Below are 26771 nucleotides of genomic sequence, written 5' to 3' on the forward strand. Positions count from 1 at the left end.
AGTGTATAGGATTAGGACACAGGCTTAGCATATAGGGTTAGGTACAGGGTTAGTGTATAAGGTTATGGTTTGGGGTATAGAGTTAGCATATAGGGTTAATTTATCATAATGGTATAAATGTGAGTAAGGCTATTATTGCATGTTCGAAGCATTATTATAGTTATAAAAATGGCATTGTTTGTATAGTTGTTTCTATTATTAGTGACGTGAATCAGTTTCTGCTGTATACTGCATTGCAGATTCTCCTATATTTTCAGAAAACAAAGAAAAAACCACCAGTGAATGAGTGTGTGACATCAATGTTTACAGAGCCGCCGAAATGTGCACTTAACTCAGGAGGAAACTGATCCAAAACATCCTGGAAGCCTCCAGTCGCAGTGATTCCATGTTATGGCTCCCAGTTTTAATTAAAGATTAGATTCAAAACATTTCTCACCTCAGGATTCCAGATAATGAATGAGCTGTTCAACACCAGCCGCTTTAAACTCCTGCCTAGTCAATAATCGCACTGCAGAGAAGTTGCTGTAATATGGCAGGTGCTCCTCGGATCCATCACCCGGGCAGGCCGCCGTGTCACCTTGTGTCCTCACCTCGTCTTTTTCTTTGAGCAGGGCTTCCAGCTCCACCAGGGACTGGGTCAGCTCCTCCTTTATCATGTCGCTGGGGGGCGGCTGTCCGCCCTGAGCCTCCAGCTCCGACACCTGTCAGAAAGGAAGCTGACAGCTCACTGTCCAAATGGGACAGGAAGGTCCCGGACTCTGACCCTGCTCTTCACTGACCTCGCGCTCAGCCCCTCCCACTGCCTTCACCTTCACTCCACCATGTAGCCACTGGTAATCTGCGGTCTTCAGCGAACGACGTTCAGGACACCTCCTCTCCGCCAGATCGATAGCCAACCCCCCCCCCCCACACACTCACACACACACACAAAGTACCGCTGAGCCCCTGACAGGTCACCAAGTCGAGGAACCATGACCATCCTCCCCCCCATGCTCCATGGCAACGGAACTCCCAGATAGAGTCAGCTAGCAGCACTCGGCTCACACCAAGGTCGTAGCACAAGGCAGGCTGGTAAAGTCCACGTCATCTCTGTCACACTGGAGAGTGCATCCATCCATCCATTAACTTCCGCTTATCCGACACTGGAGAGTGCATGCTTTTATTTTCAGAGTAGAAATACGTTTCCCCTTTATAAGAAAGTAAAAGTGTCATATCTATGGGCTTCATAAACTTCCATATCGTTATCACCAGGGCTGAAATGGAAGCATTTTTGCTACTAGCCAACTGGGCTAGTTCTGTAAAAATGTAGTTCGACATGGAATTTTTTGCACTTGCTCTTCATCTGAATTCCTGGCCTCCGGCGAGTGAACAAGCTGGATTTCCAGGCCTGGTTAACACCATTCACAAAAGGCACGATGCTCAGTACAGGTCGGGAGGCGAGACCACATGGCAAAGTGGCGGAGATGGTGGACTGTCCTGCAATGTCACAGTCTCCCCAAAAATAAATTTAAAAACAACCAACCCAAAAGGGTTTCAGAAATCTTGAGAGAAACAGACTTATTTTTAACTGGGTGGAGAGAAAAAAAAATGTAAACGATCCGTTGCCAGCTCCCTGTGGTAATTTTTCATGTCTCCTAACTGGGACAGTGGAAGTAGGATATCAGTGTCCTAAAAACCCCTCCCTTCATGCTGCCCCCCCCCGGGACGTGAACTACTTCTAACCACCTGGTCAACCCTGCTGCAAAAGCGGGACTCAAATAAGATGGGGTGCACTCAGGACTTTCCGAAGACAGCATACCTTTGCATAATATTTTACACATTTAAAAATACTGTAAGATACTTGTACTAAAACGGTCTTAACAAAAAACAACTTCGGGCTGTCAGCTTTGGAAGTCGACAGAAGCAAATCTAAAACGACGAAGGCACTGCCTATAAACTACACAAAATCAGGTGAAAGGGCACCCAAAATTGCATGATGTAAAAGCTGGTTCAGTGGGAATATCTGCTGCCTCAGACCTGTATGGTTGTTGGGTCTGTGTTTGTGTGTGGAATTTGCATGGGATATGGTTCACAGCACCTCTGTGCCGCACGGATGGAGGAGTAAAGCAAAAGCAGCACGAGAAGCATTAAACTTCACACAAAGCTTTATGCTGGGCTATGTGAGGCCTTCAAGGACTGTGACCCCAGCAGGCGGCCGCCCTGTACCAGGGCCCAGGACGCTCCTCACCAGGTCGCGAAGCCTCTCCGTTTCTGCCTGGTAGGCAGCCAGCTGCTTCTTCCACTGCTCCACATTGGTGTTGGCCTCGTGCAGAGCAGCCACCAGCTTGGCGTTGCTGTCTTGCAGGGTGAAGAGCTCTGCCTCCAGGTTCATCTCGCAAACAGACCTGGATAGCATCAAGAAGGAGATACACTCCACTAGAGGAATGGGCACTAAGGCAGCCCAGGGAGCTGCAAAGGCCTAGAATCAGGAGTCACATCCAGCGAGCTGCCTTCTGGTGGCTAATCCAGCACAGGGTCTGGGGGAGCTAATCACATACAAACATAAAACAGGGTCTCTTCAGCTCTGAAATAACTTTTTATTGATTGGTGCAGCCATAAACGAATGACTTTGCAGGCACTGGGCTGTGAAAGTCATGTGTGGTTCATATTGTTTATTATTTAGCTTCTTATGTTTTTAGCCATTTATCCAGGTGGGCATTTTACAGTTGTGTGTACTACAGATACACGGCTTCTGGAACTGCATATAGGGTTTCTGTAATAACATCTGTACTCCATCGAGAAACCCGCCACCATGTTAGGCACACTGTCCCTGAGCCATGACCCAGGTCCTCAAACCTGGCTTCTGTCCCATGTCAGTCTCAGTACTGCATGTGTAATGGTGCGTGGACTAGCTCTTAACTGTTACACTGATCTGGGTTGTCAAGTGTTGGAGGCTGAGGAACTGAGAAACCTGACACAATAGTGCACCATAGCAACTGGATTCTAAAAGTATTTTGAGCCATAATACAGGACAGCTTTCATTGAAAAGAAAGAATTAAAATAACCTTTAACAGACAAGAGGGGGTGGAGAAACTGTGTGTGGAGAGCTGCATCATCGACGAGACAGACGAGTCACACAGACGCTTCAGCGTACAGTACGGGTGACTCAGCGGATTAAAAGCAGACTGTCACTTTCCAGCTGCTTGGTTTTGTCGGCCCACTTAGGGCCCCGCGGTGGTAGGAGAAATACAGCAAACATCAGGCAAGATGGAAGCCTCCCTGGTAGCCAGGAAATACCATTTTAAACATAGTGAAAATTGATGTAAATAAATCAGTGATTAGGGCATGAGATAAAACCCATGAAAACAATGAAAAAAGGAGAGTGTGCTTTATGTCTAATTACCCAGACATTAGAAAGGGCCAGCGATATGCTAGCTAGGGTGGAGAAGGTGCCCCTTGATCTTACAAAAATGATACTATGCTGTACTTCCACGAAGTAGCATTTGCTAACAGACACTCTGAGTAACTTTCCCACACAGTTCTCATCATGTTTCACATTTAATCTCTAAATCTTGATGGGGGATGGAGATGGTGATGGAGGGTGACGACAGTGTTGGGGGTGGAGACTGAGATGGGAGGTGCTGGATAGAGGGTGGAGATGGTGATGGGGGAGTGCCGGTGATAAGAGGTGGAGACAATAGGGGAGACGATAGTGATGGGGTGGTGACGGAGATGGGGGTGGCGATGGAGGAGTGATGGTGATGAGAGGAGACGATGATGGGGTTGTTATGGAGGTGGAGATGGTGTTGGAGTGGTGAGGGTGAAGGGGGGCAGAGGCAGTGATAACTGTTGAGTGGGATGGGGGTTGCAGGGTTGGAGAGGGTGGGTGATCTGCTGGGTGGCCACGTGGCGGGGGCGTACCCCTCAGACAGCATCTTCCTGATGCGCTCCTTCTCGGCGCTCAGCTCCATGTCTGCGCTTTTGCTGCGGAACAGCTTGTCGTCACCCGGCCCATTGATGGAAACCATGGGCGGAGTCTCACGGTCCTCGGAAAAGTCCTGCAGGAGGAAGAGGAGGATGCTGAGGTCTCAAATAGATACGCAGAGACGCTCCCTGGGTGATGAGTGGGGCAAACACTGCCCTTCAGTGCCCAACAAAATGAAAAGCAAAAATGAAGCCTTTTAAGCATATCCTTATTTATTTGGATTTCATGGATGCTCTGCAATGTGTCCCCCGCCCTCTACCCTGCATTTCCTGGGACAGGGTCCTGGCTTTCCACGACCCTGTATGGGATAAACGGCCATGGAAGATGGATGGATGGATTTCACACACAGCAGAGAAATCCCTGCTACATCCCAGCTGTTCATGGTAATAAAATGGCAGGCTGAAGACACCTTAAAGCTGGGGGTCATGTCAGCTGAAGCAGAGCTTCAGAGCAGCCCGGACCCCCCCACCACTCATGTCCTTAATGATGAAGCAGAGCTTCAGAGCAGCCTGGACCCCCCCCCCCCCCCCACTCATGTCAGTTTCCCTTTGCAATTAATGTACTTAAAGAAATCACAGAAAAAAACATACCGAGGTGAACACAGAGTCTGCTTCCAATATATAATTCATGCATATAATCCATCCATACAGCTTATATACCCCCTTGTCCTGTGCAGGGTCGCACAGCAGGGATTAACTCAGGTCAGTGAAAACCCATCACAGACCACATATAACCTAGAATTAAAAGGGCCCCACTGGTCAACAACTTTCGCTCTTGTGGAACTCCTCCCTTGTACTGAAGTATCCCAGGGGCCTCTGGCATTGGTATTCTATGTCTGCACAACAGAGATCATTTCAATAAATCTACCAGAACAAATAACTAAAGTTCGGTGAAACTTCCAGACATCAAGCCAGCAGAAATATTCTGCCAAACCTGAAGCATACTGTCACTGTGGATGTGCCCCAGTGAGTGTTTGGAAGATGGATGGATGGATGGATGGATGTTCATGTACATTCACTGAGTGTGGAATGATGAAGGACCTTTCAGGGGAGCAGTGGACCAGAACTCCACAGGACAGTGCAATGAAAATAATGTTTAAAGCTACTTATCTGAGCAGTAAGGAAAAAAACATCTCTCATAAGATTAGCAGGTGACATATTTCTGCCCCTTAAAGGAGTATGCTGTGCTATACCGTCTCGTCCACATTACTGTGTGTAAGAATAAATATAGCACAGTGCATTTGTGTAGTTAATAAAAGCAGTCTTTTATGACTATCCCCAGGGACACAGCATTTTTGAGTTATTTTTGCTGTAGTAAAAAAACACACCTTACATGAATAACAGGCATTAATTTCACACACACACACACACACACACAGAAAAGGCTGTATGATGTATTTTGCATTCTATCCATCCAGTGCAGATGCTCATAAATATACAGTCAACCCTTCCACATCGTGTGGGTTATGGGTGCTAGCCCCCCTCAAACTGGAAAAGCCACCAACCCCCTAGGCAGGCAGAGCAAGCATGCGAGAGAGAGAATCTAAGTGAAAAGGTGCAAGAAACACGAGATACAAAGACCACCGCAGGAAATCACAAGAGAGGCTGCCGTAAACATGCCTAACATCCTCCAAACCAGAACTGCACATACATTTCATAAATTTACTGAACTTTTTGCGTGTCGTCCGAGAAACTCCCATAAAGTCGACCCAGCGGTATATTGAGACTGGAACAGGGAAATTCACAATGCATAAGGGTCAACTGTAGTGACCAGACCTTTCCTGGCCCCAACAGCTGATAAACAGAGAACCTGGAGGACCTGGGAACTCACAGGGCAAACATTTAATTTTATAGAGGAAAAAAAACATTCATTATAAGAAGACCCAGTGCAATAAACCCCCAAGCCCTGCAATGGTGCTTCGCCCCCCAGGAGCGCTAATCTTTAAATGATCGATGTTATGGATTATATGGATCATATATTAATAGTAAGAACATAAGAAATTTACAAACGAGAGGAAGCCATTCGGCCCATCAAGCTCGTTTGGGGAAAATGTGAGAGAACTTCTCCGACACTTGCCAAACAAGAAAACAAGTTGTCTACGCCAGTCTGAGAGCAGTATCTCTCATAGCTATTGCATTAATTAGTTTCTCATTAATCATCTTCCGCTCTAGATCCTGCACACCCTTGCTAGCCTTCAGCTGACTGTCAAGATGCCACAGCAAGCTGAGAACCAATCAGTGACCTTCACTGTAATATTCACTGCGTATTTCTTCTTCATAAGCTAAATAGATTTTACCTGATTGTAGCACAAATTCATAAATCACCACTTGAAAACACCCATATTATTTTCAATTTATGGCCAATCATCACAACAATGACCAGCATGAGTAGTTTGAAGATGGATGAATGGAGGTGTGGTTAGTGCACTTCAAGGGCATACCTGGTCAGAAATGCTTTCATTTTTTAATGTTTGAAGGTATTATTGAAACAAGGGCACAGCATGACAGACAGAGAGGAATTCCCGAAAGGACACTCACCTGGGAAAGCTACGCGGGGGCATTTCCAAAGGCAAGCAGCATGGCAGGATGTACCGGCAAGTTAAAAAAAGAGAAAGGTCACATGTAACATCACCCCTTAAAGCCCCTGCGGATTCCTGCACCAGGGACACGGCCTCAGATTACAAAACGCAGAAGTTTATTCACGAGTCTGGGTGCTCATGGAAACAGAGATGTGACGAAAGCTGGGGTCAAAGATAGCAGTGCTGGCAAGGATGGAAAACATCAATGTGATTGGCAAATGACCGCAAATGACGGTCCTGCCTCAAGAGTGACTGATCTGGTCAGTACGACCGCAAACCCTCAAGGCCACATTTACTTACGCTCTGGTCAGTACGACCGCAAACCCTCAAGGCCACATTTACTTAGGCTCCGGTCAGTACGACCGCAAACCCTCAAGGCCACATTTACTTAGGCTCCGGTCAGTACGACCGCAAACCCTCAAGGCCACATTTACTTAGGCTCCGGTCAGTACGACCGCAAACCTTCAAGGCCACATTTACTTACTCTACGGTCAGTACGACCGCAAACCCTCAAGGCCACATTTACTTACTCTCCGGTCAGTACGACCGCAAACCCTCAAGGCCACATTTACTTAGGCTCCGGTCAGTACGACCGCAAACCCTCAAGGCCACATTTACTTACTCTCCGGTCAGTACGACCGCAAACCCTCAAGGCCACATTTACTTAGGCTCCGGTCAGTACGACCGCAAACCCTCAAGGCCACATTTACTTACTCTCCGGTCAGTACGACCGCAAACCCTCAAGGCCACATTTACTTAGGCTCCGGTCAGTACGACCGCAAATCCTCAAGGCCACATTTACTTAGGCTCCGGTCAGTACGACCGCAAACCCTCAAGGCCACATTTAGGCTCCGGTCAGTATGACCGCAAACCCTCAAGGCCACATTTACTTACGCTCCGGTCAGTACAACCGCAAACCCTCAAGGCCACATTTACTTACGCTCCGGTCAGTACGACCGCAAACCCTCAAGGCCACATTTACTTACGCTCCGGTCAGTACGACCGCAAACCCTCAAGGCCACATTTACTTAGGCTCCGGTCAGTACGACCGCAAACCCTCAAGGCCACATTTACTTAGGCTCCGGTCAGTACGACCGCAAACCCTCAAGGCCACATTTACTTACGCTCCGGTCAGTACGACCGCAAACCCTCAAGGCCACATTTACTTACGCTCCGGTCAGTACGACCGCAAACCCTCAAGGCCACATTTACTTATGCTCCGGTCAGTACGACCGCAAACCCTCAAGGCCACATTTACTTACTCTCCGGTCAGTACGACCGCAAACCCTCAAGGCCACATTTACTTAGGCACCGGTCAATACGACCGCAAACCCTCAAGGCCACATTTACTTATGCTCCGGTCAGTACGACCGCAAACCCTCAAGGCCACATTTACTTATGCTCCGGTCAGTACGACCGCAAACCCTCAAGGCCACATTTACTTATGCTCCGGTCAGTACGACCGCAAACCCTCAAGGCCACATTTACTTACTCTCCGGTCAGTACGACCGCAAACCCTCAAGGCCACATTTACTTATGCTCCGGTCAGTACGACCACACTCTCTGTCAGGTCCATTTCAGGCCAGGTTTCCTGTTGGTTTTCCTTGAGGCTGTGAAAAGAGGCCTATTAATAGGTTATTTATGACCCTTTCTGGTCACATCGGTCACCCTGGAGAGTGTCCTATGATGCAGTCAAGTAGAATATAAATTGTCACTGCAGACCCTGCACCCATAAGGCCTTTTCTCGTGTGCCGTCCTGCACCCGGTGCGCACAGGACAGAGGGTAATGAGGAGGATATAATCTGATTATATCAGTCCAGCATCCCGTGCAGTGTCCCCCTGCCTCCCGCACTGTTACAAGTGGCATGTTGTGTAATAACATCACAGTCAAAGGTTGTAATGATGGGTAGCACTTTACTATGTCAGTTACCCAAATTAGAAATGTCCTTCGTGTCACTTTGCAACTTTTCAATAGATTTTCCGCTAATTTAACGTGATTTCTGAATGTTTCTGTAACAGTAGTTTGAAATTTATTCTACTTTGACTCCCTGCCAGAGATGAGTGAATGTCATTAGAATAGTTTTTAATACATTGTGCTGCCAGACTGCAATTCATTTTTCTCCACACAAAGTTACAAATTCTCTCACATGCAAATTGATGGATAAAAATGAAGCATCTCTCCGGGCCATTTGCTCGGGCAGAGCTCCTGTGTCTGATTAAGTCATTTTTTACCTTGTCTAACACCACATTTGGATAAGTTTACCAGTGCTGGCGTTTATCCAGCTTCAAGAAATGAGAAAACTCACGTTGGCAACGACGGCGAGAGCTGCTTCCACGGACCTTGACAAATCCCTTTGCTGCCTTCCCCCAACTTTTAGTGCCCTGTGTCATTTTAGACATTAATATGGGCTCTTCTCGCAATCATTCAACATCCAGCCACTCAGACAAACACATTACAGTGTAATTTCTATTTGCATGCTTTCTGAGGATGTCACACAGGAAATTACATCATATGACATATCACAAGACTGCATACGCATTCTCACTGGTGGGTTCTGATAACAGTCTAATTGGTCAGGAGCTCAGTGAGCTGGCGGGGCGGTTTCACTGCTAGGCCCCTGAAGAAGGCCCTCAAACCCCAGCTTCTCCAGGGACGGTCTCACCCTGCTTCACTGCTAGGCCCCTGAAGAAGGCCCTCAAACCCCAGCTTCTCCAGGGACGGTCTCACCCTGCTTCACTGCTAGGCCCCTGAAGAAGGTCCTCAAACCCCAGCTTCTCCAGGGACGGTCTCACCCTGCTTCACTGCTAGGCCCCTGAAGAAGGCCCTCAAACCCCAGCTTCTCCAGGGACGGTCTCACCCTGCTTCACTGCTAGGCCCCTGAAGAAGGCCCTCAACCTCCAGTTTCTTTAGGGATGGTCTCACCCTGCTTCATTGCTAGGCCCCTGAAGAAGGGGGCAGCGTGTGGCTCAGTGGACTAAGCCATGTGCCTGTAATCACAAGGTCGCCGGTTCTGAAGAAGGTCGCCCTGAAGAAGGCCCTGCTTCACTGCTAGGCCCCTGAAGAAGGCCCTCAAACCCCAGCTTCTCCAGGGACGGTCTCACCCTGCTTCACTGCTAGGCCTCTGAAGAAGGCCCTCAAACCCCAGCTTCTCCAGGGACGGTCTCACCCTGCTTCACTGCTAGGCCTCTGAAGAAGGCCCTCAAACCCCAGCTTCTCCAGGGATAGTCTCACCCTGCTTTCTCAAAATTGTATGTCTCGTTGGATAAAAGCATCAACTAAATAAATAAACTGTAAATGTACTCCAATCTGCCACAGAGCTATGCACCTGGTCACCAATTCTTTCTATCATTCAGCACTGAACTCCCCCAGTTACAATTACTCAGACTTGATAGGAGATATCTTGTGCATACAGCTAAAAAAAAAAAAAGTCACTTTTATTTGTGTTCTTTCTGGAGCAGAGCATGTGAGAAGAGCGGCCATAAAACCGATCAGTGCTTGCAGGATATGCAGCATGCATGGGATATGCAGCATGCGCGAGATATGCAGCATGCATGAGATATGCAAGATGCATGGGATACACAGGATATGCAGGATGCACAGGATGTGCGGTATATGCTGGAAATGCAGGATGCAGAGAATATGTAGGATATGCATGAAACATAGGATTCTCAGGATACAAAGGAAGCGCAGGAAATTCAGGATGCGCAGGATACACAGGATATGCAGGGTGTGCCGAATATGCTGGGTGCGCAGGATATGCAGGACATGCAGGAGGGTGCACAGGACATGCAGGATGTGTCAGATACACAGGATGCGCAGGAAATTCAGGATGCTCAGGATACACAGAAATTTCAGGATGCACAGGATATGCAGAGTGTGCAGGACATGCAGAATGTGTGGGATACAAAGGATGCGCAGGAAATTCAGGATGCACAGGATATGCAGGGTGTGCCGAATATGATGGGTGCGCAAGATATGTAGGACATGCAGGGTATGCAGTACATGCAGAATGTGTGGGACACACAGGATGTGCAGGAAATTCAGGATGCGCAAAATATGCTGGATGCGCAAGATATACAGGATATGCAGGCCCTCAGGCTGCCATCGTCCCTGCTGCCCACGCTGAGCCCTTCTCCTGTTCAGTGCAGCATGTGGAAGGCTGCATCACCGTGGTAATCTCACAAACCCACAATGTGCAAAGAGCCACCGATGCACTGAACGAATGTTCAGTTGTTGGTATATATATATATATATATATATATATATATATATATATATATATATATATATATATATATATATATATATATATATATACACATTTTTTTTTTACAAAATGTTGAAAAAGCCTTGCGATGGGCGGGCATCCCATGTAGGGTGCCTACCTCCCATGTCCCCTCGAGACCCTGACCATGATAAGCAGGTAAATGATGGATGGATGGATGGATATGTACTTGTCCGGTATGTACCCTGCTCCCAGGACAAGCTTTCTGATCGCTGTGACCCAGATATGTGATTATCAAAGATGGCTGGATGAAGCGTTGTTGATAGGCATCATTTTTCAATGTTGACTTCAGGCCCATGTGGAGATCTATTTTTAAAGTTTTACATGAAAAAAAGTGCATTTAATGCGATGGCAGATCTGGAACGCAAGCGGCCGGCAGCGTCCAATCCGGAGCCACAGCACATCCTGAAAAGGATTCACAGGATGCGATTTCTCTCCCTGCTGCCTTGTTCAGTGACACTTGCTCATTAATGCAAGTGGTACTTCGCATGCATGCAGCACGCTAGCCTTCCAGGGAAACATGGATCGTCGCTCGCAGCACTGCAGATTACGCCACTCACCGGGATACTGTTCTAAATCAGGTTATTTTGAAATATAGGAGATAAAGAACATTAATGAAGTGTAATGCTTCAATTATGCCCTGATTCTGCATGTTCAACCAGTGAAATAATCAATTATTTAGCCACCACTGATTAAAAAAAGGTGTCATTTTCCACGGGAGACTCAATGTACCTGTCATGACAGACATGTGACGTTTGGAGCGGTATAGCTTGTCGGCAGCCAAGAAGACGAGCGGAGATTCGAGCTTTGAAAAGATGAGGTCACCCCACCAACAGAGGTATTGAAAATCGTGTAGCAGAGGGATGCTATTAGATTTTGGCAGTCACATTCTGCCTACCAGCCGGAGGCCGTGGTCAGACGAGCGGAGGCCGTGGTCAGACGAGCGGAGGCCGTGGTCAGACGAGCGGAGGCCGTGGTCAGACGAGCGGAGGCCGAGGTCAGACGAGCGGAGGCCGAGGTCAGACGAGCGGAGGCTGAGGTTAGTGTAGGCCGCGGTCAGGCGAGTGGAAGCTGAGGTTAGTGGAGGCCGAGGTTAGACGAGCGGAGGCTGAGGTTAGACAAGCGGAGGCCGTGGTCAGGCGAGCGGAGGCCGTGGTTAGACGAGCGGAGGCCGTGGTTAGACGAGCGGAGGCCGAGGTTAGACGAGCGGAGGCTGAGGTTAGACAAGTGGAGGCTGAGGTTAGTGTAGGCCGCGGTCAGGCGAGTGGAAGCTGAGGTTAGTGGAGGCCGCGGTCAGGCGAGTGGAAGCTGAGGTTAGTGGAGGCCGCGGTCAGGCGAGTGGAAGCTGAGGTTAGTGGAGGCCGCGGTCAGGCGAGTGGAAGCTGAGGTTAGTGGAGGCCGCGGTCAGGCGAGTGGAAGCTGAGGTTAGTGGAGGCCGCGGTCAGGCAAGTGGAAGCTGAGGTTGGTGGAGGCCGCGGTCAGGCGAGTGGAGGCTGAGGTTAGACGAGCAGAGGCCCAGCATGCTGTTGTCAGGTGAGTGATGTCCTACATTCTGCCCTAGAACTTTTACTGGATGAGAATGACCCAGCCAATCCTGCCACCCCTCAGTCCCCCAGGTTCCTCTGACATTAAGGTGACTCTATCTCTGCGAGCACGTTCGTCTCTGCCGGTGGCCCCTAGTAAAGCTAGGCCTCGAATCGCAAGGCCTTAAACTCCAAGGCATTGGAGTTTTAAGGAGGACCTGCTTTCTCAACCAAGGACCTGAGTAAGTGAACGTCCTGCAGTGAAAACACCTTTTGTTTACTGCTGGAACAGCAGTGTTATTATGGGGTGCTTTGTTTCTGGGCCCTGCTTCGCTCACTCACTCACCTGTGGGGCAGCAATGTTGAGGCCGGGGTTGTTCAGCTCAAACTTCTCCTGGGACTTCTCGCGTGCCATCCGCGCCGCCTCCTTCACCTCCCTGAAGCGCTCAGAGAACTTGTGGGGGGGGACAAAAGTGAGCTGTCACTCGTCTGAGACAAAGTCATCCATCATCATGGATTTGGCAGCAGTGGAGCTGGGCGGCTCGCTCACCTGGTAGAGCTGCTGCTCTGTGCCGAACCCCAGGCCATAGACGGTGTTGGCCCGACTGTCCGCCCACTGACCGAACTTCTGCGAGGTTTTGGTGAAGGTCATGTTGGGCGTGACCGTACTGTTGATAATGGCCTGCAAGGGGGCAATGTGCAAGACGACGCAACAATGACCAAAATAACGCACCAGGTTAATAACATCGGGAGCTCTGGCTGAGGGGGCAGTATATCTATACCTTCACAGCTCATTTGTGGAGAGAGGAGAAAAGGCTGCATGTGTCAGATTACTTACAAAAACAGGCAGAGTGAAATGAGCAGCACGACAACACGAAGAGACACAAGCATGCACAACTAATCTGTAAACACTGGGCTGATTGTAGCGAGCTGGCAGGAAATGGACGACTGTGGGCTTTTTTTACAGTTTCCCAAAGATGACTAACAATCTCACTCCGAGGAAACCTCATTAACGAGCAGAGATGCCAGCGATTCTTCCTTCATCCTCATAAAAATCCGTTTATTCTCGTTTCCCAAATCTGGACCTAAATCGTATCATGTGAAATCTGGAAAGTAAAACGAAAATGTTGAAATATTAAACCTGAGAGGAATGTTGTTTTATAAATATGCAGGACACATCTAAACATAAAACATATTTGCAGGTTTTACTCAGGCAGGATTTCTGTATATGGTAAATATCTGTGTGAGAAACTTCACTGGCCGACTGGCAGGCTGGCTCATCGCCGTCCACAGCAGTGTCCGCGAAGTGGCCACCCGCGGGCGCCAGCGTCTGCGATTGTGTCACGCCACCATGAGGGACACGTAGACGAATATCTCACCATCATCCACTCGCAGAATCCACAAGGAGCTGCTTTTAAAGGGCCCACTAAGTGCCGAAATAACAGGCTCTGACTCGGCAGAAATCACACTTTTTATTTATCTGCACTCCCACAGAGTCTCCATTCTATGAGGCATAACCTGGTTACTCAGCTTGGACTATTTTATTCCAAAGAGAGTGTCCTATCGCACTGGGTTACTTACAGTGAATCTACATACAGTGAGGGCATGGCTGTGGGGGTGTCCCCAGCGGCAGCAGGGCCAGGCAATGCCGTGCAGTGACCCCATTATTCACTGCCAGTTAGTGCCTCAGGCTATGAAGTGAAGCCATCTGGGGAGGAGGAGGGGACCTACAAGCTGTGCTCTCTCTCTCTCTCTCTCTGTCCCTCTCTCTCTCTTTGACACTGACAGACACCCCCTGAAGACAGCTAGCTGTGCTCGGACCTCCTACCACCCCCCTCTATACCACCGCCTAAGCCGTTCCCACAAGGACCCTGGGCCTTCTTCCTGGGACAAACCCTATGCACAAACAAGCTGGGCTTGATTCAGAGCACGTCCATCTCCCAGCTGCAGTAGCCCCGCCTATGTGCCTCTGGCCACGCCCTCTTCCTCAGGCATACATACATATCTATTAGCATTTACACTACCACTGAAAAGTTTTTGCGCACACTGAGATTTTCTGTTTGCATGTTACTTAACTTGTACTAAAAATACACTCAATATTCTTTGATAACTAATAAATTTACAGTATTTGAGTACCTTTATCAGCAAGAAAATGTCATATCTTTGATTCATCAAAGTATCCTCCAGCAGAGAAAATTCAAGGCATTCTTTCTACAAGGGACATGAAATACTGCTGTGTTTCATGGGATGAAACCGTCAGCCAGTGCGTGTGACATTAATGGACAGCCTAGAATTTTACTATGGCATCACCACACAACCAGTTAATACGATATCAGACATGCACTGTTACATACTCTTTCCATGTTATAAAGGAAACTTGTTTTATTTGGCTTATATTTGCATTAATAGTTGTTCACTCAACTTCCTAATGCTTAACAAGAATAAAAATCTGCAGTTTATGAAATAAATGGAAAATTGGTAAAGACCTGTGGTGTGCAAACACTTCTGATTGGTTGTGTATATATAAACTTATAGTATTTTGAATATGAGCCATTCAAGCTGAACCACAATGGCTCCAAGCGTTGGCTGGCTCTTCTCTGTACGCTGCTTTGGATAAAAGTGTCTGTTAAATGAATCTCATGTAAAATGGGACCTCAAAGAACTTAACTGCTGGAAAGAGTGGATAACTGATGAGGGGGGAACGCAGGTCGTCCCAGTTATATTGCTGGGACCTAAGAATTTGCCGGTTTCGTGGGGACGTAATACAGGCAAAAAGGGCTCCGTAAAAACAGCTCTGGGGCGTATATGAGTCAAACTCTGTGTCTCGCAGCATTGATGTTTTTCGCCACATAAAGTGTGAAGCCAGGAGGCTGATCTTGGTGCAGAGTGGGGGCCTCTCACCTTGGTGCCACCCACGCTGATGATGCGATAGACGTTCCTGTTGGCGTCGTAGAAGAAGGACACGGTGACAGCATGCTTGCTGGCGGGGACCCAGTTCCGCTTGGTGGCTGGGTCAATCTGGAAGACATGCGCCCTGGTACTGAAAATGGGCTGCTCCCTGGGGAGAGACGCGGGACAGTGTTTATCACCAGGGGGCAGTTGCTCCATGCCCCTACACCGTTTGCTGTGCAGGCCCTGTCCGGGCACTCAGGGGACCTTCTGTCCTTGTTACTGAATCACCGACATCGACAAAATGTGTACCTGCACCTCCCCATGAAAAAACGATCCTCGATGTGTAGTGGAATGTCTGTGTTCGATCCTGAATGGCATTTTAATGGGCATGTAACAGCCAAGATGAGAACATGCACAGGACAGTGATTCAGGAATGCTGGCTGGGTCCAAGAGACAAATATGAATCTATTTATCCTGTGTCAGTTATACTACAACTACAAACAGAACAGCTTTTTAAATCCAAATGCTGTCATTTCTAAAATGGAATTTGTCATTATTACAACATCCGTCTTCCATGTAAGTGCTTGATACCCACTTAAGTGAAAAGATCTGTGACTATTCTAAGAAGTTTGCAAGTAGTATGGCTTTGCTCTGCAGCATCAGCTCAGTCATTCAGATGGTAATCTGCACTCATTAAACCCAGAAAAACACTCCAGTCATTTGCCTTTGATTCTCAGAAGGCGGGAGCACATCCAGTGAAACACTTGCACGAGAGTCCGGAAAAGACCTTTTGCAGTTTTGGGCCATTTAATCCAATCAGGTTCTAGATATATCACATAGAAATACACCACACACCAAGTCATTAAAGGTCCTCGTCCTCATAATGGATTTCCAGTTATCCATAAAGTTAGTGACAAGATCTATATGAGTTGGGTTCACCAACGCAGATGAGAGAAAGTCAACAGTGAATTAGAATCACTGAGGCACTCCACTGAGGTGTGTTATTGTGTTTCCAGACCTCAAATGACAGCTTCCTGGCAAACATACTCCTCAGTACTCCTGCACAAATGCAGAGAGAAACATTTCTCTACAATGCCAAAGCTGGCAGCCGCACAGGACTCACATGCTCAGTTTAAAAAGCCACACATTCGTAACGGCATCATTTGTTATACTATTTAGAGCCACAATGATGAAACACCAAAGGGTACACAAGCTGTGTCGTCAGGAGGGGTTTCTGACGGGTGGGGGCAGCTGGAGGGGAGATGCCTGCGTGGGGGGGGGGGGGGCAGCTGGAGGGGAGATGCCTGCGTGGGTGGGGGGGGGGCAGCTGGGGGGGGGGGGCAGTTGGAGGGGAGATGCCTGCGTGGGGGGGGGCAGCTTGAGGGGAGATGCTTGCGTGGGGGGGGGGCAGCTTGAGGGGAGATGCATGCGTGGGGGGGGGGGCAGTTGGAGGGGAGATGCCTGCGTGGGGGGGGGGGAGGTGGAGGGGAGATGCCTGCGTGGGTGGGGGGGGCAGTTGGAGGGGAGATGCCTGCGTGGGTGGGGGGGGCAGTTGGAGGGGAGATGCATGCGTGGGGGGGGGGGCAGTTGGAGGGGAGATGCCTGCGTGGGGGGGGGGGAGGTGGAGGGGAGATGCCTGCGTGGGGGGGGGGCAGTTGGAGGGGAGATGCCTGCGTGGGGGGGGGGCAGCTTGAGGGGAGATGCTTGCGTGGGGGGGGGGCAGCTTGAGGGGAGATGCATGCGTGGGTGGGGGGGGCAGTTGGAGGGGAGATGCATGCGTGGGTGGGGGGGGCAGTTGGAGGGGAGATGCCTGTGTGGGGGGGGGGGCAGTTGGAGGGGAGATGCCTGCGTGGGGGGGGGGGGAGGTGGAGGGGAGATGCCTGCGTGGGTGGGGGGGGCAGTTGGAGGGGAGATGCCTGCGTGGGGGGGGGCAGCTGGAGGGGAGATGCCTGCATGGGGGGGGGCAGCTTGAGGGGGGTTATTTTGCTGCAGAAGGACATCGTAGGAGCTGAAAATCGCTGCTCTTTATGAACTCCTGACCAAGGCTCTGAGAAAATGAGATCTTACAACAGCTCCGTTGAGCGACAACTTTATCAGACCAGTCAGATTTCAGCCAGGTAACAGGATTTGTGTGTTGTGTAGATGTATGGGGGGGCAATTTTGAAATCATATATATAATCTTCCCCAATTCCAGTGCTGTGGTGAAAATCATATATGATAAAATAAAGGGTTAAACATCAACGTCATCCCTAAGGATGATTAAGCACCCTGTCACACAACTGTTTTCAGCAATGCAAACAGTAACTGGGCTCTTCCAGTGTTCGGCTAAGCTCACTGGTTCCAGTACTGATGTCCAGCTGGCTACATCGTTGGTACGCTCACTGAGACAGCTGTCATCGCCCTCCTTTTAACACGGAAGCTAAGCTCTGTTAAGTTCAAATACATGTTACATATTCACATGTTCGTTAATAGTGACTTCTTAAGTCCATAACTCCTTCCTACAGCACACATCTCCTGTCTGAAAGCTGGTACACTGCCCTAGCTGATAGGGGCCGTTTTAATGGTTTGAGGGTCATTACAATTCTTAGACAAACTACCGGACAGCTCAGCTCCTGCTGATAGTGTCATGACTGCACTTTGTGGGTGGGAGAGAAAGGATGGCGTACATAACGATTATCCCCACTTGGGCTGCTCTATTTAAGCCCTGAAATTAAGTATCATGAGTCTTAAGCAGATCTCTGTCAAGTGACAAGTGTTAAGTTCAAACTGTGGTACAGTGATCTGTGCCTTGTGTTTAGCAGACCAAGCTCTGAGCCTCACCCTCACCTTCTGACAGACCCAGCAGCCATGTTACAGACAGGCAGGGAAAACACCAGGCGGCCTTTAAAAAGCCAGAAAGCCCTAGCAGCTTCTCAAAACATAACTAAAAAATCCATTATGATTGATGGGAACAACCAATCAGCACCAATGAAAATCTGCAAGAGCAGCATGGATGGATCCCACAGGCTCCCCTGAAGGCCGACTCCTACACACAGAGTACTGGGCGGCCCCTCACAGCTACAGGAATTACAGAGGCCCCTGAAGGCTGACTGCTACACACAGAGTACTGGGCGCCCCCTCACAGCTACAGGAATTACAGGCTCCCCTGAAGGCTGACTCCTACACACAGAGTACTGGGCGGCCCCTCACAGCTACAGGAATTACAGGCTCCCCTGAAGGCTGACTCCTACACACAGAGTACTGGGCTCCCCCTCACAGCTATAGGAATTACAGAGGCCCCTGAAGGCTGACTTCTACACATAGAGTACTGGGCGGCCCCTCACAGCTACAGGAATTACAGGCTCCCCTGAAGGCTGACTCCTACACAGAGTACTGGGCAGCCCCTCACACCTACAGGAATTACAGGCTCCCCTGAAGGCTGACTCCTACACACAGAGTACTGGGCGCCCCCTCACAGCAACAGGAATTACAGAGGCCCCTGAAGGCTGACTTCTACACATAGAGTACTGGGCGGCCCCTCACAGCTACAGGAATTACAGGATCCCCTGAAGGCTGACTCGTACACACAGAGTACTGGGCGCCCCCTCACAGCAACAGGAATTACAGGCTCCCCTGAAGGCTGACTCCTACACACAGAGTACTGGGCGCCCCCTCACAGCTACAGGAATTCCAGGGGCCCCTGAAGGCTGACTCGTACACACAGAGTACTGGGCGCCCCCTCACAGCAACAGGAATTACAGGGGCCCCTGAAGGCCCTTCACAGCTACAATGCCTTGTCTGGAAGTCCTGTAACAGAAGGACACAAACATAATGGTGCAGAAACGCTGAAAGGTGTGTCCATAGCCCTTCACTTCCCCCTAAATTCTGATTATAAACTGCACATGCTTTGCTCTGCATATTCACCGCAGTCTTAATGACTGATGGGCCACCAGAAACTGAAATTTAATCAACCCCCAAAGTGCCATCTCTGTGCCCTGTACTAATCCACGTTTTGGACATACATTGTTCTACAGGGTGACTCTGCGTGAGATGTGGAATGAGACACCCCCCAGAGAATCCCCCCCAGTGCAGAGGAGTCCGCCAGACATTTGTAGCTCTCATGTGCAGTTGTGTATCTCTGAGCTTCCTGGCTGGGCATCTAACAAAGTATTGGGAAAAAGTGACAGCAGTTGCATAATTGAGAAAATATGACAATCACATGGACCAAAAATAAATCTGTCATATTACACAGAGTAAGACACAGAAGTTACAATGGCTGACACGTCTCACCAATTCAGAGAAACAAAACACCATATAACATTGTCGCCACCTAACCAGCTAAACTAACTAGTCCTCAAGTGTGCATCTTACTGTAGTTCCTAACACCTTACCTTCAAGGGATCAAAACGTCCCTGAGGTTATTCAAGCATAAGTTGCAATTATGCAAACTGGCATGAATTCAACATTAATATTCATATACAAAATCTCTGGTTAGCAGCATTAAAGGCATTGCCAAGTTGTCATAGATGGAGAGGTGAACCGTTTTTTTTACACATCCTTGGTTTATAACAGTGATCTGAATAACAGTGACCCAGAGCCAATAAGAGGAATCATGGGATGCAAAGCAGTACAGCGAGTGCTATGGGTAAGAGTCACCAATTCACAAGAACAGCCTGAAGGACACCCACACAAACACAGAGAGAACATGCAAAGTCACACACACAGAGCTGTAGAGTCACACACACAGAGTTGGGGGATGTGGGGCCCCAGGGCCCCATGTAAAGTCACATACACAGAGTTGGGGGATGTGGGGCCCCAGGGCCCCATGTAAAGTCACACACACAGAGCTGGGGGATGTGGGGCCCCAGGGCCCCATGTAAAGTCACACACACAGATTTGGGGATGTGGGGCCCCAGGGCCCCATGTAAAGTCACACACACAGAGCTATAGAGTCACACACACAGAGCTGGGGGATGTGGGGCCCCAGGGCCCCATGTAAAATTGATAAATCACTACTGAGTAACACATCTGCAGGCTGCTTCCCTTCAAATGCTTTTATCGGGAGAAAATGCATGTGAGTTTCTGAAAACCCGATGCTCATGTGATCACACCCTTGCTTCTGGTTTGGCCTGAATTCTGCCCCCTGTTCACTAGTTCTGTCTGAAAGGTCTGCAAGGCCTTACTGAATACTGAACAATGCCTGGCCACAAAGATCATGCCGTTCCAACAAAAGCACTACTGATAGTGCAGTTCCAGTGGCAGATCCAAGCATTCAGGAGCGTCACACAAACTCCAGTCTGTTAAAAGCCCAGCAAAGTCAGGGGGTGTCCCTCAGATTCGGTGGTTTGGGAATAACCTGGCACTCCTGGTATCCTTCTCCTCTACCAGAATTAGCCTTGACTGAGATATTATTGGAATGAAGAGCATGATCCTGATATTTCTTAAGATGCAATTTTAAACTGATCTAAATAAAAGGTAAATATATTGTTTTGAACAGCATTTAGAAATTATTCAGTAAAGATATTGTATTTTGTGATGAAAATGCGTCCCCAAGCAATGTATACTAATGCACAGTTGGAATCATGTGACACATCTAATGAAGCAGGACTATTTAATCAGGCGCTGGACTGAGCACTGGGTGACACAATAGGCTGAGGGCCCATCATGATGCTCGTATGACAGCTGCTCATGCCTGAGGGCCCATCATGATGCTCGGATGACAGCTGCTCATGTCTATGACTGTGAAGGGCTATGAGTGACCGAGAGGGTAATGCATCAAGGGTTAGGTGGCAGCATGGCTTATGGTGAAAACAGAGCATGTAAGAGTGTTATTGCGGTACCTTTCTCTGTGCTGCGGGTACATTATTACAGGACAGCTCCTTTTCTGTGAAGAAAACAAAGGCAGAGAGAGGGCATGCTGGGTAATGACATCATAAGGTCAATACAACACTGTGATAAACAGCACACTTCAGTTCACACAGCACTCAGATAGTCAGAGACCATGCCCCTGAAAACAGACGTGGTCAGCAAATCCATGATGGCCCGATCGAGGTAGCTGGACCAGAACATGGAAGGGGCACCCTGCAGGTCCTAGGGACACACGTCCTAAAAAGGGGGAAATCAGCGTAACAGAAGGAGGCGGATCAAAGAACAGTGGTGTGGCTGACACCCTTAGAAGGCTAGCAGGGATTACTGAGGCTAAAGGTGGTTCAGCAAGATCTTCACTCATTTAGATAATAGAGCCATAAAATCAATATCTCATTCACAGGTACACAGGAGACTCTCCGCGTCAGCGGAGTTCGAAAACAACCTTATTTTCGGAATGCAAAAGGCTTCGCACTCTGCAGACTTCAGAATCAGCCCGAGATGAGCGGTCAGCTTCTGCAGTGAAACACTGTCTGAAACTGTTGTCCCAGTTTCCCGAACCCATGTGGCCCTTGTTGTGGAGACAGCCACAGTGGGGATAAACAGGGCCAGCTGTGCCGATTCCGAGCAGGAGACCAGGAGGTAAGGGTCGACAGCCGAGCTGCGTGCAAGGCGGCTCACCATAAATCTGTTACTCAAATAGCTTGTTCTTTTGAGTTTCTGCAGTTTTAAATTAGCTAGTGTTTGACACTGTTCCATGTCTGCCATTTAAAGGGACCTCACCCAATTATATGCGATTCTGTTTTATTCTATGATTCTATTTCCCTTTATGTTAAAATTAGTATCATGAGGCAGCAAATTTCATACTCTGTGCCAAGACGAGTGCTTCAGCTGCACTGTCCTCCACTGCAGAGACCATCACAAGTGCTTCAGCTGCACTGTCCTCCACTGCAGAGACCATCACAAGTGCTTCAGCTGCACTGTCCTCCACTGCAGAGACCATCACAAGTGCTTCACTGTCTATAATTATGAAACCAAAATCATTGATCATTAATCCCAATGAATCCCATCTCAACAGAGCTCACTTGTACGTTGCTTTGGACAAAAGCATCTGCTACATGAATAAATGTGATGTAATATTTAAATAATGTTAGCGGCCTTCTTCCATTTTGTTAGAGGACAAATGAACAAGGGCCTGGAAGGCTGCCAGGTAACTTTGAACTGCCTGCCACTAGTCAGTCCTACATTCCCAGATTTCAAACCTACATTTCAAGCCAACTTTCCTTTGCTCTCTGAGCGATTATGGGATGTAATCACGACCAAGCTCCAGTCCCATCTGGAGCACAGCCAGCCCTTTGAGGTGTTCCACTTTTGTTTTGAGCTGCTTGCTCTCAGCAGGTCTGGGATCAGTACTCACACCCGGAAGGTCAAGGGTTCTAATCCTGTGGTTCTCTAATGCCATAACCATAATGCCATAAGAGGCCAAAGGGTTCCTGAGCATGCCGGACACAGAGAAAAAGAGGAAAATGTCATGGGCTTCATTCGGCCATATCTGCTGGTAATTCTTCCTCCTCTGCAGTCGCTTGTCTTTAGGTGATATTCTATACATCCTCCTCTCTTGACGCCCCCTTCAAAATACCTCCAGAAGGAAACTGTCGAGTTACTAAAAAACATGTCAGTGGTCTTTTTTATTCTTGTGAAACAAAGGAAGCATGTGAATGTTCCGGGGTAGGAGCGACGTCAGAGTACAAGCCCTGTTTTACCCTATAACGGTGTCCAATAAATAACTAACCCTAACCCTAACTAACCCTAACACACCTGTCTCCCGTGACTGCGTTCACCCTTTCCACATTTTAGGATAGGTCACTAATTATACACAACTGAACCAGCTGGTCACCATGGTACCAATACTGGCTGACAGGAAGATGGAGATTTTAATAATATCCTCCAGGATTTTATGGCACTGGTCTGGTCAAACTTTTGATAAAAACATCGTGCTGATCAGTTTCTGGAACAGAGATTTACACCCAGGGAAACCACATCTTTAACCTCCTGCTTCTTATCTATTGAGTTCTTTAGCTGAGCATTTGCACACGAGTCTCTGAATCTGTGCCTTTAAATAGGCCTTAAGACACACATCTGTCTCTTCTGCTGTTATGCAACAGCTGATGTCATATCGCCTTATAAGTATATGGTCTTTAAATTTAAAAAAATCACTGCAGTGCTTCTCATACCTTGATGATTTTATGAAACCCCCCTTATTACTTTATATTATTTATCATTTCATTCGTTTTCCATGACCTTGTTTGCACTATGTGTACTGCCTTCACCTCAATCTCTCTATCTAAAAGCCCTCTGTCAATAAAATGTCTCATTGTTATGGTATTATCATTTATTGCCTTCAAAAAATGCTAACACTGACCACATTTAATGCTGGAAAAGAACATCAGATTGACAGACGCCATGTATCAGCACCAAGTTACGTGTTACTTACCAACTATCTAGTCTGATCCAGCACTTGGCAGATTTTTGCTAGAATTCAAGACATAAAAAACTGACAACCATCCAGACTGTCTTTGAAAGAGGAGTCTTGCCTGGAGATATCGGTTTACTGACACGCTTCTGAAGACGCACAGATTTGTGTGAGATCGAGCTCCGAATGCCGATGAGGGGGGGGGGGGCTGGGCCTGTGTCTGATGTCTTTTGCTCCCTGTCCTATGAACAGTAAGCGTCTTCATCAGAGACATTGGAGGAAAACGAATGGCTGAATCATTCTGAGGAAATACGGTGCAAAGGGACACCAGCACTTTGGAGACACTAATCCACTCTGTTTGCATATTACACCTGAGAGTTTCTATTAAAACACCAGCCACACATTATCCATTGCTGAACAGAAAGCAGAATCAGATTTACAATCATATTTCTGCCTCCCGTAATACCAGCCATGTCCTGCAGTAACGGAGGTGGCTTAATGGAGGGAGATTTAAAATCCAAAGTCATGTGTCCCTGGTGGAAAACTCTATACTGAAGTAAGGAGATGGATGCAATTTTAAAACTTCTCATCTCCCTTTTTATAAGCACTGTAAAGTAAAATGCGTGGCCTGTATGCTGGAGTTACAGAAACTGAAGTCACAGTCTAGACTGCTAGTGAGAAATTCATTTATTTGTACAGATTATGCATTATATAAAACTTAGTAAAATTTTGAGCAGACGAAACAAAGAATTAACAAGAATAATCTTGATTAGCAAGAAAAATCTAGAATAATTATTAAAATACCACACAATAGACTTATTAAAAACCCTATTGTATGCTACATTGCATATGAGGAGAATAGAGTCTCTGACGCTGTAATAGACGTAACTATAACCTCAGTAAGAGACCAATGATTTGGCGCACTCTGGCAACAGCCAGTGCTTACAATTTACCAACTAACGCCTATACAGAAATTAAATATAGTACTCCTTAAATGTAACGTTAAATGTTTATTTGTCTGGCTGCGTGTATCTGTTTGCCTCTTTGTCTGCCTGCCTGTGTGTCTTTTTGTCTGACTGCCTGTCTTTCTGCCTTTGTCTGTCTGTAGCTGTCTGCCTGTGTGTGTCTGTCAAAAGACAAACAGAAAAATAATTTTATGTAAAGTGGTGGGAATGAAAGTTACCGAAACATGAGCTACGAATGATGTTATAAAAAGATACATTTTAAAAAATTTCGCCCACCTATAACACTTGCAACAAAGCATGCAAAAAATGTTGAATACGTTGTTACAAAGTACGGAAAAGCCTTAAACCTGTTCAATGAATTTTGCTTAAATACTATACGGTCCAAATGGTAATTTGTAAGGTCAAATTAAGCATAATAAAGCAGACCCCATTGGCATATCTTTCTCTTTGCCATTTCCAGACGCGATCTGTAGTATGAACTACGAACTCCAAACATTTCACAGAAGCTCAAATAGCATTTGTTGTATTTTTATTCACTTTTGCGATGCTGTTCTATTATTCCTTGTCGTTTGTGGATGCATGTCTCTGAGACGCTTGTACAAACAATGGCGAAATCGCAATTGCTCCTAAAAGTGCAAATGTCCGAACCATAGAGACATGATCACTCTGACTCAGCAGAGGAGGAAGACTGTGGAAGCCGCGCTGTCATCAGAAGTTTTCCCCGCCAAGAAAGAGTAGCAGTCCAAGCTTAAATATCTGGGGAATAACCCAAAGACCTCGAAATATCTATTTTAAACTATATAGCTGTTAGAAACGCCGCGCATGTAATACACAAACGACGTGGCACACTTTGCATTTTCATCACCCATTTCTCACGTTCTCGTCCCAAACTTTCATATTTTTTCCAAGCGTGCTAGCTTTACAGTATAATCCTCTTAATACCTAAAATGGGTGAAATGAATGTGCGCACTGCTGCAAACACTCACCCCATTTCTAAAAGCCTGGTCCGACCGCTATGCGCTGTAATCCAGTTTCAAGAGAAAAATGGATTTCTTCCTTTTCCAGTCTCTGAATCTGGCTGTAAAATCTGGCAGCGGGCGATGTGGCTTTTTCTTGGCGTTGCTTATAGGGCAAGAAATTGCATTTCTTCGAGGTATCGATGCAGGCTGCAGTCCCTTTCCATGTGTTGTGCGTTAATTGCAGAGTTTTTGGTATTTCGGATCTGTTCCTTATGCGGATCTCCGCACTGTCACCACACCGCTGCTCTTTGTTCCTAAAGTGATCCTCCCGTCCGCTTTTTTCTTCTGTTGCACTCCCGCTCAGTTGAACCACCTTCACTGGCTGCTGAGCATTTTATACTGCAGGGTATATAAAATATCTATAGAGGATATGCCACGTTGCCTCTATTTGTTGTTCCTGCCGTACCCTAAAAGCAGCGATCTGTACTTTTAGTAAAGTGGTGTTTTCCAGCCCCTAGACTAGCAGCTGGACCGATGAACCAGTTCTGGATGTGGCTTTTTGCCCCATATAGATTCCAAAACACTCTCTTACACCCCCTGCTGGTTATGAAATTTACTATCGAATTCAACCCGAGTTTCACGCAATTCAGCTGAAATTAAAGACCTAAGAGTTTTCGAAAACCATAGTTAAAGAAAGATTTCACTAATCGGGTAATAATCGATTTTAATAAGTCTAATCAGAATAGGGCAATGTTAACTTAAATTGATACTAGTCATATTTGTTTCAGTCCTCATCAGTGAGGTATAATTTTCTAGGTCAGTAGTAGTGAAGTGGGCTTTAATACTACGCTGCGCAATAAGTATCTGGGATGTGCTGTTTTTGGCGCAATCCTTGCTGTTCTACCGGACAAGAGCTGAAGGGGACACCGGATGGGAAGACCTGGATTATTGTATCTAGTTACGTGTACGTATTATTATCGTAACGTGTATCGTAAAATAGCTGAGTGCTCCCCGAAAAGTAAGCTGTGATAATGTAAGAGTACCAAACACAAAATAAGGTACTTAAAGTGATGCAATAGCTTGTAATATACTGTACACCAAAAGTCCCTTATCCATCCATCGAGTCATGCATTCACTGATTTTCCTTCAGCTTTCACTGTAACACAGCAGGCAGGTCAGAGTGGACCCCTGTTCCTACGGCCACACTCTCTGGCTCCTCCTGTGGGATCTGCAGGCATCCCCAGGCCGGGGAGCTGTGATCCCTTCAGGATGTGTTGGCTCTGTGCC

At 47.5% G+C, this 26771-nt stretch overlaps 1 protein-coding gene across 3 annotated transcripts in view; it reads right to left on the minus strand.

Annotated features, from left to right (window-relative positions):
- Nucleotides 1-26070, minus strand: part of LOC111860229 (homer protein homolog 3-like) — a 32832-nt gene extending 6762 nt beyond the window's left edge. Inside the window, exons 1-8 of one of the 3 annotated variants that reach the window (XM_023843708.2) lie at nt 25512-26070; nt 21063-21106; nt 15253-15409; nt 12902-13033; nt 12698-12805; nt 3901-4037; nt 2228-2384; nt 591-701 (exon numbers count right to left, since the gene is read on the minus strand). In XM_023843708.2, the coding sequence (XP_023699476.1) occupies nt 591-701; nt 2228-2384; nt 3901-4037; nt 12698-12805; nt 12902-13033; nt 15253-15409; nt 21063-21085 (825 nt within the window). In that variant the 5' untranslated portion in view covers nt 21086-21106; nt 25512-26070. Of the gene's footprint in view, nt 1-590; nt 702-2227; nt 2385-3900; nt 4038-12697; nt 12806-12901; nt 13034-15252; nt 15410-21062; nt 21107-23581; nt 23692-25511 lie in introns of those variants that run through there. The other 2 variants (XM_072700117.1, XM_072700118.1) reach the window with 2 other exon arrangements.
- Between the last annotated feature and the right edge of the window lie 701 nt (nt 26071-26771).

This window comes from Paramormyrops kingsleyae, chromosome 15 (assembly GCF_048594095.1).
Source record: "Paramormyrops kingsleyae isolate MSU_618 chromosome 15, PKINGS_0.4, whole genome shotgun sequence".
Lineage (NCBI taxonomy): Eukaryota > Metazoa > Chordata > Actinopteri > Osteoglossiformes > Mormyridae > Paramormyrops > Paramormyrops kingsleyae.